General features: G+C 42.2%; 1 protein-coding gene across 1 annotated transcript in view; it reads right to left on the minus strand.

Annotated features, from left to right (window-relative positions):
- PPP1CB (protein phosphatase 1 catalytic subunit beta) overlaps window positions 1-14,819 on the minus strand; it is a 58,028-nt gene extending 43,209 nt beyond the window's left edge. Inside the window, exon 1 of the mRNA XM_019527068.1 lies at window positions 14,551-14,819. Coding sequence (XP_019382613.1) covers window positions 14,551-14,602 — 52 coding nt within the window. The 5' untranslated portion in view covers window positions 14,603-14,819. The remainder of the gene's footprint in view (window positions 1-14,550) is intronic.
- Between the last annotated feature and the right edge of the window lie 349 nt (window positions 14,820-15,168).

Raw genomic sequence — 15,168 nt, forward strand, 5'->3', positions numbered from 1 at the left:
GGGGGGGGGGGTAAGGGTGCATAAGGTATTGAGTAAATACAGTATTGAAAGACCTGGATTCCAATATATTTGCTCCTCTATAGACTAAATGGATTTACTGTTAGTTTATTTGGATGTCCATTACAGCTATCAAGGATTCTGAAGCATAAAATCCCATAAGTCCCATCCCATGCAGAGGATTTAAACATAAGTTTGTATTTGATTCAAGAATATAAGAAGTCAGAAACTTTCCCCATCCCATTACCTTCCCATGCTAGCATCCAGTGTATACATATGTGCGGAGGTGGGAAAAGGGGAAATTGTGTAAGCATTCTGGAAAGCATTTGCTCCAACTAAAACCAGGATAGCACACACCTCCCTACTAGTAGTCCTCCAACACATTTCCGTGTTGAGGATAAACTTGGAGGCCTGTTACAACCAAATACAATGACCATGATGCAGATTAACAGTTTGGCATCATCCTACTGTACTCTGGGGCCACTCTTTACTTTAACAGTTTGTCAGCAAGTGGCCCCAAGTATTTCTGCTATGGATCACCCTGACTTTATCAAGTTCTGTAGGAAAGGCCTGCTAGGTCAGATGTAGACCACCAACACTTTATCTGTGGATGGAAGCAGAGTTGGAACAACACAGAGGAGAGCCAGAGTTAACTCCTATAACAAAAAACAGTCCTTAGGTGCATCAGATATCTCTCTCAACAGAATAAGGGAAATGATGCACCTAAGGACTGTTTTTTGTTATAGGAGTTAACTCTGGCTCTCCTCTGTGTTGTTCCAACTCTGCTTCCATCCACAGATAAAGTGTTGGTCGTCTACATCTGACCTAGTAGGCCTTTCCTACGGCACTTGATAAAGTCAGGGTGCTGCTTTTGCACAAGCTATCAATGCACCCTTTTGAGATTTGATCATAGACTAAGCTACTTAAGTACTGAAAGAATTCACGTGCCAGTCTCACAAATTCCCAGGACAAGTTCACTAGAAAGAATTAGAGTGGCACAACTTACTGCAGACACAGGCAACTCCTAGGAAATAAAACTTCACAAGTCCCAGCACGTTAATCATGAACAGGGAGCTGGGTTTTCCATTTGGTGCAGAAACACAAAGCAAAATATGAATTTTCTCCTTTAAAGGAAAAAACCCAGGAAACCATGGCTTTCCTTTTGTAGGCCAACAGAGTTCCAGCTTGCAAGAGGCTGCTGGAGGCTGGGGAGAGCAGGACACAGGGGGCAACACAGGCATGTGCACACCAGGCAGTATGGTGGGAAACAGCTCCCTCCAGGCACATATGGGGGCAGGGAGGGAAGAGAAGCATACATGACATAGGGGGGAGGGGAACCCCAGCACTCTGTACCCACAGCTGGACCAGCTTTAGGCAGGAGCTGCCTCTGCAGGCGGCCCATCAGGCAGGACCCAACACAGGAAGGAGTTCTGTGCTACCATGGATGCCAAGGTAAGTTTTCCCACTCCCCGGGCAAGTGGACAAGCACAACTCCACACCGCCACACCTCACCTTGGCAGCATGGTGCTCCCTTCTGCGCTGGGTCCCACCTGCTGGGCTGTGGAGACTGCTCCTGCCTTGAACTGATCTGACTAGGCTCCACACGCCCCACTGTGGGTGCAGAAGTCTGAGGGGCATGTGCCTCTCCACCTCCCCCCACATTGCCTATGCCCACATCACCCTTCCTCACACACTAGGGGGCTGGGGCCTTGGGGCAGTGTGTCAGGAGTGAGGCAACAGCATGGGCGTGGGGCAGGGCACCAGCATATCAGGGCTGCTCAGCACTACAAAGCAGCAAGACAGCCACAGCTGGACCCACAGCCTATTGAACGAAGGGGGCAGGGGGAGCTCAGATTTTTCATGATAAAAAAAAAAACAAAGTCAAATTTATTTTATTATAATGATTGTGGGACTGGTAGACTTCCAAACTGCTTAAAAATTGGAAATATATCAATAAAGCATTGAAAACCAGGATCCCTGCTCATCAAGACTAGCACCAGTGCAAACCCCTTTAAAACACAGCTCTGCAATAGAGATTGTCACACCTGAATATCAATAACCTGACCTAACCAGCAAGTGCATCAGTACAGACATGTTAATGTCATATTTTACTTAGTGATAAACTGATGTTACCAGTAACATTTTGGGTCAATACTGTACCACAGGGGTGTTGAACATACAGCCTGTGGGCCAACCGACCCATTACTAGATTCAGACTGCAAGGCTTCTCAAAGCTGCTGCAGCTGCTGTGTCAGTGACCAGCACCCAGAGGGGTTAACGCCACCTCTGCTGCCACAAAACTTCTTGGTTTGTGATCACCACTGAGGACACAAAGCAGTGGCAGGGGGATGAACAGTGTCAACATTAGTCCCCTTGTGTTCGCCATGCTAATACAGCTGCCGTGGGAGAAGCTGAGAAAAAGCCTTATGGGTCAGATCCAGACTGCAAACTCTAGTGAGTTTGACACCCTGCTGTACCAAAATGACAGTGAGCATTTCTGATACAGCCAGGAATGTTTTTATTTAGTTGTCCCACCAAAGTCTCAAAAAATAAACTAAAAGCAGACAGAATAACTAAATCAAGAATATGAGCATCTTGTAATACCTTAGAAGCTGCAAACCTATTAAAAAGCAGCTGACTAGGTAACCACTGTGTATACTACAAATATTGCAACTGCTTCCTAAATTAGAAGCTTGCAGAAAAGCCTCCACTGACACTTGGAAAGCAACCTATTTCTGAAAATGGCTGTCATTTCCCAGCTGTAAACAGAGATGTGCCTCAGAGCTAGACATACAAAAATAATTAATTGTTAGATATTTTACATATGGTGACTATATAAATCAAAACTGGTTTTATTACAGAGGTCCTTTGGGAATTGGCAAAGCTTTTGTTGTTACTAACAGAGCCATACAGGTACAAGGGACTTGGACAAAAAAGGCTTCTGTCCCCAAGAGAATGACAAAAAAAGTTGGAGCAAGAGACAAGGAGGGGCTGGAGGAAGAATGGCGCACTGGCATTATGCTTACATCTCTATCTTGTTTTGAAAGATATAGCCGACACAGCATGTGACTGGGTTGGCAGCCAATCTGAGATGGGTCTCCACATCCAAAGGCTTTGTAAGTGTTCTCCAAAGTAAGTCCTAAATAGTGAGAACCCAAGTGTTTTCTTCCCACATTTATGACCAAGCTTTAGCTAAGAATAATAATAAAGTCCTTATCTCCAAGTTCACTCCCTGGAGTGAATCAGTAGGCTCAGGCAACAACAAAGAAAAAAAAAGGGGGAGGGGAGAAGAAGAAACACACCACCTCAAGACAGCCAGTCTTTGATCTTGCTTCTTTTAAAATCTCTTGGCCCTTGCTTCTTGTTGTATGGCACCATTTATAGAACAGGAGAGTTACCAATTAATCAACCTTGTTCTCTGGAAGAAGTTTTCTAGCATTTCTTTCTAGCTATAGAGAGGTAGGTCGCTCTGTTAGTCTGAAGTCAGGCATCACACAGAGTAGAGGTGCACCTTCAAGAGACTAACTTAACCAAGATGCATACGTTTTCACAAGCATCATCAGATGTGGCTCATGAAAGTGTATGCATCTCCAATTCAGTTAGTCTACTGAAGGTGCACCCCTACCCTGCCTTCTCTGTAGATAGTAAGAGTTTGACACTGATCTCTTAAGAGAACCTCCATAGTCCCTTTAAACCACCTGTCTGCCATGACCCTGAGCAGTTTATGGATGGTGTTAAGAATGAAATATTCTTCTGTTCACCGGCACCCTGGATCTTGGAAGATTTCAGGTTTTCTGCAGCATTAATGCCATTTAGATTTCTACACCATCTAACCTTTAGCCTCTTTCCTCAAGACACGCTTCAGAACACAAGCGTCAAGTTTTGAAGAAGGCACCTCCAGTTTACTTGTCACAGAAGTCACTGAATTCTGAAAGTATTTTGTTGTCGTTAAGAATTCAACTACCCCTTTGCTGGAATGCATTCAGTACATGCAACTCAACTCTCCTAAGTCTAGTATTGATTTGAAAACTGAATATGAACAAATCTAGTTATTCATTTACTGTTTGAAGTTTTATACTTCCAAAGGTTATCTTCGCACTGCAGCTATACAATTCAGAGGGTCATGTACTTTCCACTCCCTTCTTTTTAGGAGTCATATGAACCCTATAATATTCAGGGCTGGATTCAAAAAAGCCTTTTATTTTAAATCTAGTATTTAGAGTACAAGATGGGTAACCAAGCAGACATTTACTGCATTGTTCTGATGTATACTCTACCTCCTCCTGCAAAAAAGGGCATGAACTGCTCTAGTTACTTGTCAACCTTGCATATAAAACAGGACCCGCTACAGTCCTGACTTTTCTACTTGCAGTATTTTGTCTATGACATTAAAATTACATGTCATTTTTTCCCCTCAGTGCAGTTTAATTTAGTCAGTTAACCCCTTCAGTCTTTTCTTGGATTCTCCTGTGAAGTTTTAAAAGAGCAATACCAGCTGAAGGTCCTTATCTTTAGTTATGTTTGTTGGGGGGGAGGGGAGGAGAATGCATTTTTTCTTCCAAATTAAACTTGAAAATGTGGAGTCAATTTCTAATCCAAAACAGGAAAGAAAACTTTGTCTTTTCACCACTTGTCCTATTTCATTCCCGCCCTGCTCTAATTTGTATTCCATTTTTTCCACCCACTTTTTTTTTTCACTGCACAACATTCAAACCCAATTCTGGATACGGAACTACTAACTCTCAAGGGGGTGTTTATACATATACTCCAGGAGTAGGGGGAGGGAGGGGGGCTTTAATTAGACAGCTACAAGAGCCACCCCAATTAAGCAGACAAGATGCTGTGAGCATCAGCATCCCCATGCTTAAAAATGGCAGCAGGAGTGCTTTATCTAAAGCTTGTTTGAGCTGTAGATCGAGTGGCCCCGCCACCATTTTTAAGCATGAGGATGCTGATACACAAGATGCTGGAGGCTGCTCGAGTGCAGTAATTACCATGCTCCAGAAGACTCAATTAACCGAGTCTGCTCTGATGCACTGGAATTATAGCAGAGCAGATCAGCCTCACTGCTCATGTACAGGTGCTCAAAAAGTTTGAAGTTCCTCCCAGTCACAGGCAAACACTTCATAAATGTTAATAAAGCTCATCTTCACAAAGTTCCTGGGGCAAAGAGATTGTATTATATTCATTTTAATGAGGAAGAGTGTTGCACACATTTACTCCACACTAACTGTGAATGCAACAGCTTACATTCTGGAGTCCAAAAGTCCAGTTCAGCACTGTGCAGATACAACTCTACAACCATAAGAATTATAGTTGTACAATCACACCTCTGGACCCAGACTAAACTACTTGTTTTGGAGCTAGCTTGCACTGTATATGCATACTATTAGTAGCTATTTGTAGACTGTTCAGTTTAAGAGATTTTTGACAAACAGGAACTCCACAACTGAAGCAGGGATAGCATCCAATCCGGGCCAGACTGGCAACTGTATTTAAGATCATCTTGCAGTAAATAGCATGTGTGCACATGCATATAGTTAAATATATCTATGTACGTCTCAACTGCTATACCACTGAATTTCACGTATGGGGCACAGCCAGTGTACAAGTCCCCAAAACACCAATGTTTACAGACCAAATGTATGCTAAACTCACCACAATCATATTCCACACTTCAGCCGCATCAACATGCGTTAGACAGTTATTCAAGTGGTCTAGCATTTCATCTCATGGGAACCCAGAAGGTTCTTCTCAAAGCTTACCGTGACACTACTAAGGAATGGCTGCATTGTTGCAATGTTTTGGGTTTCAATTAGAGAATTGTATTTTGAAGGGAAAGGGTAAAGCTTCCTTGAAGAAAAAGAAATAAAAGCTTTAGTTCAATGTTTGTGTCCTCTATATAACCCAATAGGTGCCTGGACTTTTGAGCAAGTGTTTGAGGCATGAGGCAAAAGTTACCAAGTGGGTTCTTGACCATTTCTTTTTTCCTCCAGGAAAAGTAAATAGTAAACAAATTTCACACAGCCATACTGGACTTATTTGGGTAAAACATCTGCATTTTAACTTATAAGCAATAAAGTTATAAACAGATTAATGGAAGAGTCAAGATAATATAATTATGTTTTAGTCTTCCATACAAGATTCAAGATTTAAAATGATCAAAAGATACTTAAAAGATGGATTCTTTACATTTGAAATTGCTGTTTTTAAAGGCAAACTCTTTACTCTCAGGGTTTGCTCTTTGTTAGACTGTTCTTAGGCAGGCTTAAAATGAATTGAAAGAAGCAGCTCCCTGTGCTAGTCAGAAGTTTGGCAGAAGGCAAGACAATGTGGTACCTAAAATGAAACTCATTCAGAGAGGTATGAGCTTTCATATGCTATAGTTCCCTTCAGCAGATAGATAAAGTCAGCCTACCTCATAGCATCTGACAAAGGAGGCTGTAGCCTAGGAAAGTCCATGCCCCTCTTGATGACTTTGGGTCTTGTTACACCTCCAGGGGCAGGCAATTATTTTGGGCGGAGGGTCGCTTACTAAGTTTTGACAAGCCATCGAGGGCCATATGACAGGCAACCAGGGGCAGATAAATATTCATTTTCTAAATGTTTTAGGGGCCACATGGGCTGGATAGAATGGCCTGGCAGGCCAGCATCTGGCCTGCAGGCTGCATTTTGCCCACCCCTACCTTACACTATGAGCTGCACAAATGTTGACCCATGTTGGCGCTAGCTTGGCATTTGTAGCAGTCATACCCTTAGTCTAGAAGCCCCCGATCTGTGGTATGGGTACCACCAGTGGTATGCAGACAACCTGTATGTGGTACATGTTAACAGATTCATTATAGTTACTTTATATGACAAAAATTTGCTGGTGGTACTTAAGGTTGAAGTGAAGTAATTGCTGGCGGTACTTAAGGTTGTATCATTTTATATTGGTGGTGCACAGTCTGTCAGAGTTTGGGAACCACTGCCTTCATCTATAGAATTTCTCTGACATGTCCCCCACCTGCACAGTTGTGACTTGCCACTGGAGGCCTGGTGAGCAGGGGCAGGACTAAAAGCTGTGGCTGTAAGCTGCCACTAGAGGGCTGCTGAGCCAGGACAGGCTTCTAAGAAGCCCTACTGTAAGGTTGGGGGGGGGGGCAGGAGGAAGGTGAAAACAGATCCTGGCATACTGGATGACTTCAGCTTGGGCAGCACATGTATGGGGAATGGCCACACCCTAAATAAAACAGAAGCTGGGTAGTAGGTGGGGAGTCAGAGCTAATCCTGCCATGGAGTGGCATAACTTTGCCAAGTGCTTAAAACCATTTTAAGCTGCAGGCAATCCAGGAGTTAAGAGCTCTAGAAGCCACCCAAATTACCATATAACAAGGACCTCTCTGTTAGACAGACAGTAGATTAGCTGGAGATTTGCATCAAAACAGGGGTTGGACAACTGTTTATATACAAGACTTAAATGGCAATTAACTCAAATTAACCACAATTGTTTCAAGGCAAAGTGTTTATTTCAATACTTTACAGATACTTAATGTGGGACACTGGGTTTACCCATCAGGTAAAGGTCTGGGGTTTTGGAGATGAGATGTAAATCTAAATACCGGTCTGTTTTTAGCTTAGTGGTGTTACACTGTCTGGCTTCTACCTTACAAGTAATATGATAACAAGGCTGAAAGCACCAAAACCCCACCTACCCCCTCCTCAGTTTTACATGTTGCCAAACAAGACAATTTTTTATCCAACAGTATAAAGATTAAGCTATCTCATGAAAAGATAAAAATAATATGGTAACATTCAAAGTTTTTAAATGAAGGCTCAATTCACACTACTTTCTCAGAGTATGGGAGAGACTATAATATAGTCACAAAGTGAAAGTTAAGACAATTTTCTTCCCTAATTTGTATTTTTTTAAACCCAGATAAGTAAAGGAGAAGTTATGTCATGTGCCCATTTAAATAAAAGGCCAAGATTTGATAGAGGCAAACAAGGTTTTTTGGATAAGTGAGATGTTTCTCATTAGACTAACTAAATAGTTAGAAAAATTGTTCTTTGCAAGCTTGTGGGCACAAACACCCTTCTTCAGGCATAGGGAAACTCTGTCTGCCTGAAGAGGGGTGTTTGTACCTGAAAGCTTCCCAAGAACAAGTTTTTCAGCTATTTTGGTGGTCTAATAAGAGATATCAATCACGTTTACCCAAAGAACCTTGTCTACCTATGCCCTTAGACCAGGGGTTCCCAACGTTTGTGCGCCCAACGGCACATTCAAATTTAAAAGAAAAAGCAGTGGGAACCAATATGAGAGCATTTTTTGTTGGAATAATGATTTTTACTGATCAAGAAAATGCATGCAGGCACTTGAATAAACCTTGGGTGGTGCCATGGCGCCCACGGGCACCGCTTTGGGAACGGCTGTCTTAAACCAACACAGCTACAACTAACATCCCCGAAGATTTGATAAAAGATATTCCCCTGTGGTACTTCCATTTCCCAGGTAACTGCAAGAAGGCTGCAGAAGTTCAGGAAAATGTTAGGTAATGGAAATATAAGAAGCTTTACGTAAAGGTTACCATTGGTCAAAAGTGTTGCAAGGTTTGTTAAAATGTAAAAGAGATATCTGTCTACCTTAGCAACATGTGAAACTGTATAACAAAACCATTCCAACTGGCTTAAGAAGTTCTTCTTGCTCTTAATTTTGAAGAAAGATGTTCAACATTGCATTGCTGAAGCCCTATGGGTTATAGTTAAAAAGATTACATTTTTTTTTCCATATTAAAACTTGGCATGGAAGGAAAAAAAAATCTGACCTCACTAAACAACAGCCAAATATAGTAAGCTTGAGTGTAAGAACACACAGTACTAACATACATGCTTTTTTCTTAATAAATTACTCAACCTCAACTGGCAAAAAAAATCACTGTTAAATTAAAAAAAAAAAAATCAGCTAAGATTTTTAAACAAACATGTTTAATTATGGTAACTAAAATAGTTTTTCATTATCAGTGTTAAAATGTAGTTGTGCTCTCTGAATGTGAAACAGCTGAAGAATTCAAGTAAAAACATTCTCTCTGCATATCAAAGATTATATAAGCTACACAAAGTTAGCATTCAGATTGTTTGATTCCATCCACTTGACTGACTCAAGTTTTTAGTACATTTTTCCTTCACCACCAATTAAAATGTCTGCTGTATTTAGAGGGCTAACAATGAGCTGGTCTATCACTTAAGTGCTTTTTTGTTTAAAATCCAATATTACTGTGTTCCTCCCCAAATTCATTTCAATAAACTACCCAACCTTCTGACAGTACCGTAAAATAGTCCACTTTCAACGAAGTCTTTTGTTTCCCTCTTTTATTCCTTCTTATAATCATTTGTTCATTTTCTTCAGCTCAGTTTTTTCTTGTGATACTTCATCTCTGGATTCAGTTCAGTCTCCACATTTATTCCTTGCAGAATTATGTAGTCCTATTTATGTAACCTTGTAATGGACCTGCTTTCCTTCTTTTTGTGACTGTCCTTCCTTCCAACATCTAAGAAGATTTACTTAAATGGCTCTCAACCAGAGAGCTGCAAGATATTTTTAAAGGGCCATGAGGTGCTGTCCAATATTAGCAGTGTTAGATGTGCAAACACCTACTCATGAGTCACAAGATAAACCCAGAAATTTTTATAGGAATCCAGTGTCAGAAAAATATTCTGGTCTGTTTTGGTCTTTGAATTCCTGGCAACACAAGAATTGCACACTCCTTTTTCTGCAGTCAAGAAATAAGCAAAAGTTAAGAGACAAAACATTTTTCAAGGGGTGTGTTAGATCTAACAAAGGATGACTTGAGTCCGGAAGAGCTGAGAAACATTTATCTATTTAGTGGAATAGAACAGAGCAGGCGCATATTAACCCAGCTCTCCGGGTTGCTTTTCCATAAGAGCCAAAAACAGAAAAACTTGCAACTGCATTGCATTTAAATACTAAATGGGGAGAAATGACACTTCAAAATGAAGAGACAGTTAATAGTTTTTCCAATATTGAATGGGGGGATGTAATTTTGAATTAAACTCCAAACTTTCATTTTGAAAATATTAGAATATTTCCTGCAAGTTACCCATCTCTCCAACCAATTCCTACACTAGCTCAAGATGTTTAGTATTTTGTGGGAATAGACCCCAATATTACACAATAACATGTGCATTCTTATCATGTAGCTTTCCGCATCACTGCAAGCATGTGATGGCAATGCACCAAGTCTATTTAAAATTCAATGTTCTGACAGACAAGAATTCTTTACAAGTTAGTGGTAGCAGGGTTGACTACATCAGGGTAACTGAATTTAAAAGCCTCCTCTCCAGAAAAGAGTGGCATAGTTTTTACCTTGTTAGAGGAACCAGTGATTATTTGAAATAGTATCTCAGGTCACTAGAGATAGAAATTAGTGCTATCAAATAGCTGGAAGAGAAAGAGGTTTCAGCTCTAGTTGGCTGCAAGTAAGTTTTCTCTTTGCCCCTTATACATTTACAGTTCCTATCTAATTTTAGTGGGTCACTTCAAGACTTTTTGGAATATCAGTGCTGTTTTCTATATAAAAGCTTGCATGTCAACTTTCAGTGGGGTAACCATTCATGTTTAATGCTCAAGTTCCTACAAACATAAAACCTCTATGAAATTGAACTGATTAAAACAGCTAACCTAAATGACATTTAAATGATGGTGTAACCTTGATAGAACAAAACACTATTTGTTATATAATGCTAATTATACAAAGTTTAAAGCTTCACAAAAAAAACATCAACAAAACCAAACCAACCAACCAAATAAAAACCATACTGGCATTATTACCCAAGTCTTGTTACTAGGATTAGGACAAGCATTTGAAATTACTTCAATTGCCAAACTCTTTTTTGCTGTGCATTTTTAGATGCATATTTTAACAAGTCTCATTTGCTCTGCACTTGCACAAAACAGGTACAGTAAAAGCTGTGTTATCTGGCACTTCACCATCCAGAATGCTCTATTAGAGACAGCAATACAAATCTTCCTTCACATATCCAGAAAAATTCTGATAGCCATCTGGCATCTTGCCATATGCTTCTCATAGATCTGTTGTTTACAGAAGCTTCAGGACAATGCCGAGCAGTGTCGCTAGTGGCAGTCTCAATTGTAAACATCCACCATCGTGATCGCGTTGTGCTTGTGCTGTATCGTGACTTTATACTGGGCAAGAGATTCAGTGATAACTCTCAGATAACCGGCATATTTGATTAACCGGCATCCCCCATTCTCCATGGATGCCGTAACAGAGCTTTTACTGTATAACTGTCCATTTGTCTGTCACCTCATCTGTACTTCTGGCTCAAAAAGACAATTTTTGTCAAAGATAAAGCGAAGGGTGTCAAAGATATAGCCCAGGGGTCAGATCCAGCTCATGGAGCCTGTTCATTTACCACCAAGCCAGCCTCAAAAGGGCCCAGGATGTGTGCTGAAGACAACACCCAACCCAGCCACCCAGAATCTGCCACTACATGGCATGCAGGGCCTGTCCCACCTGTTCCAGAATCTGCACCACATGCAGCACCCATTCTGGGACTGCTGATCTGCAACAGGTTTGGTAGTCTAGTACTATCCAGAACTGGAAAAAATTAAGACCAAGATCAAACACTGTCGTTTTATGCCTGGTTTAGAGAACGTTTAGCCAAAGTTGTGTTAAAAACAATCAGGTCAATGCAACTGGGTTAACAGGGAGGCTTTGTCTGCACTCAGCACAACACATATGGCTGATACAGCTTAGCCAGGACACTCTGAACCTGAAGAATCCCTTTGAAAGATTGTCTAAATCTGTTCTATGCGGTCGGTCAAATAAAAAGATCTCACCCCAAAAAAATCCTTGCTGCTTCTATTGGAAATGCAAATTATACTGAGCAAACTAATACAACTAACTACATAACCACTCTTGCTAGCAAAACTGCATCTACTGGGGCTCCTGCTAACGGAAGTACATTGGTAAGACATGGGGTTTTTTTAACATTTGTGACAGGGCATAGAAAAACCACAACAGATTTCAACCAGTAAGCATACAGCCTGAAGCTACACCGAGTTCTGAGGCAAAGACCATTTTTCTGATATGTCTAATGCAAATGGGTCTTGACAGGGCTCTAAATTCAGCTGCCATATAAAACACCCTCTTTTCAACAGATAAAAAGAAGCCTTAAAACTGTGTTTACAAGTTAAACCAATTAAAAAAAAATGAAGAGGTATCAAAAAACATTTCAGCCCAAGATTAATTTAACAAACCATTTTTCCCCACTCAAAGTATCAGTGTAAAGCGTGTTTAAAAAAAAAAAGAAACAGCACTACCCAGCAACACCACACAAAACTGTAAACTTAGTAAGCATCTTTGATTACATAAAAGACACCTCAGAGTTAAGATGCCGTTACTCAAACTGTTACTCATCTTATGGCATACTGGTAGCACAGAAAGTGTAAAACAGAAATTTAAGAAAAAAATCCTCACCCACACCAAATAATTTTAAAAGCTAAAGATGATACCATGACAAATTCTCGGGACAGATTCTCTTTCTGAAGCAAGGACGAAACTTAAAAGAACCCATGGTTAGCAGTATGGTAACAAAAATGGGGGGGGGAAATCCTACTGTTACAAGCCAGACAGGTTTTCCTTACCTTTTTTGCATAATTTAAATTAAGTAAATCAAACTTAAAAACATCTTTAGAAAACATTGACTACCTACAAACAGCACAACACACATTTGAACAAATCTGTCTTTAAAAATGTAATCTTTTCAAACAAATACTCTGCCGTTTTTTTTAACACAAAGTTGCTTAATACAGTCTAGACTGGCCCAAGCCTAGGATGGCTATGATCCAACACTAACAACTCTTGTTTAGTTGTTATATGAAACCCCTGGAAACAGTAAGTCTTACCAACTATTTTAAACATGGATATGCACTTTCTTTGGAGAATAGCTACTGTATACATGGAGTTTTGTGGTTTACTTTATTAAGATAATTAATAGCTAAGAGAAATAAGACAACCAAGTGCTTAAAAAGTGTTTCTACAATATTTTAATAAACTATATCAATTAAAATAGTAATACAAAATAAGCAAACTAGAAAAAAAAATAGATTACTACCCTGGACAAGATTTCCCAGTGCCCCTATATATGGAAGGTATATATACATGCAAGCCGGAAAGTCTTTAATCCCTGAAAATGGAGCTTATGCTGGAAAGCGCGTGTTAAGTGGTTGCAGAGGGGCCTGTACAGTAAATCTTAGTTGATAAGCATTCTTAGATTTCAAGCAACTCAAAAGGTAAGTTGTTATCTGCCAGTCAATAAATATATCTACACTCCACCGAGGTAGAAATACAAGCATCTGAAATGCCTCCTGCAACAATGCATTAAGCACAAACATATTAGCAGAACTACCCCCAACAATCCTCTTGTGGCCAGGCACACACTCTCCATCTATCAGCACCCCAGGATTTTCACTGTTTATTCATTATGAAGTCAGACAACACCTGGTGCAGCTCCCCCATGTCAGCCCCAACACAACGGGGCATGAATTACAGCCCAGGGGCTCAGAGTAGAGACTAGATCTTTTACCTGTTGGGATGTACCACTACCTAGTCCGTGGCATCAAACTAAAACCACTTGCAAACAAGCTTGTGTCCAATTTGTTTTGCATTTATATATAATGGACACATGAGGTTTATAAGTATTTAATGTAAAATCTGTTATGAAGAATTTACTATTGCATACATCTTAAATTCTGTGGTTGCTGATTATAGTCGCATTGGTCTAAGGACAAAGGCAGACGCAGTTCTATGGCTAAATGCAAAATTTTAGACCACCTAAATAGTTGGAAAAATTGTTCTTTACAAGCTTTTGGGCACAAACTCCCTTCTTCAGGCAAAGGGAAACTGCTGGTGTTACGTGTTTTCCAAGGCAGAACCAACACCCCTGGCAGCCCTGCCGCAACTCCCATGCACTGCCCAACCCTGTGGAACCGTGCACCCAACCCCTCCACCCCAGTGGCCTATTCTTGCAGGTGGGTGGGGTGCTGTAAGGCAAAACCTGCGCGCCCCTCCCCCCCGACAAGGGGGAGCTTTACAACAAGGATGCTTGGGGGCTGGATTTAACCCTTTAGTGGACCCTACACAAACAAATTCATGGGCCCCTTCTTAATACTGTGTATATTACTTTTTAATTTTCCCACTCTAGAATTATAATAGGTAAAGAAGCACAAGCAGGCCCCTTCCTCACTTAGGGCCCTAGGCATGTGCCTGGGCGTTCACTCAGCCCTGAGGATGCTCAGGGCACAAGGAGGTCACCCTCGGCAAAGGGGAAACGGCAACAAATTTCCCACCATCTCTTGGAGGATTTATTCCCTCGTGCACCGAGGTCCCCCCCCCGCTTCCCCCAGCTCCCTGGGGAACTGCCCCTCGCCCCCACACACACTGCCCCCCAGGTGTGGCGAGGGGGTCGGGGAGGGACGAGGGGGTTCTCAGCCCCGCCCCCACAGGGGAGGGGGCGTTTGGCGGCGCTCACCTTCCAGCAGGCGGGTGATGAGGCTATCCACATTCAGCTCCCCGTCCGCCATTTTGTGTCCAGCCGACTCGGCGCCAGGCGGGGTGGAGAGGCCTCGGCGGACGCGGCTTCCCCCCGCCCCGCACAACCAACGGCAGCCCGGCTGCTCCCGCGCTGCCCCCGACTGTGCCCGGCTCGCGCCCTCGCCGCGGAATGGGGGCGGAGAGAGCGAGAGCGAGAGCGAGCGAGAAAGAGAGACAGCCGCCCCTCCTTCCTGCGCCTCCTCCCCGCCTCAGAGGCCACCTCTGCGCATGCACCACACAATCTCCTCCCGCGGCTCTTGGCGCCGCTGCTTCGCTCTAGGCGCTCCCAGAAGTGCGCAGGCGCAGAAAGGGGGGGCGGGGGGTGTATGGGAGGGGGGTGTCTTCCCTCCCTGTCTGGCGGCTACTTCGCTTGAGGGCCAACTGCGCAAGTGCAAAGGGCTGCTTTTTTTTTTTTTTTTTTTTTTTAACCTCCTCTCCCGCCTCACTTGAGGGCCGACTGCGCAGGCGCAGAGGGAGTTTCCCTGACCACCTGCTTTCCCGCTTCAGAGCCGACTGCGCAGGCGCAAGGGGCTCTTTTTTTTTTTGCCCCCCCTCC

This window comes from Gavialis gangeticus, unplaced genomic scaffold (genome assembly GCF_001723915.1).
Source record: "Gavialis gangeticus isolate Ggan-Ray unplaced genomic scaffold, GavGan_comp1, whole genome shotgun sequence".
Classification (NCBI taxonomy): domain Eukaryota; kingdom Metazoa; phylum Chordata; order Crocodylia; family Gavialidae; genus Gavialis; species Gavialis gangeticus.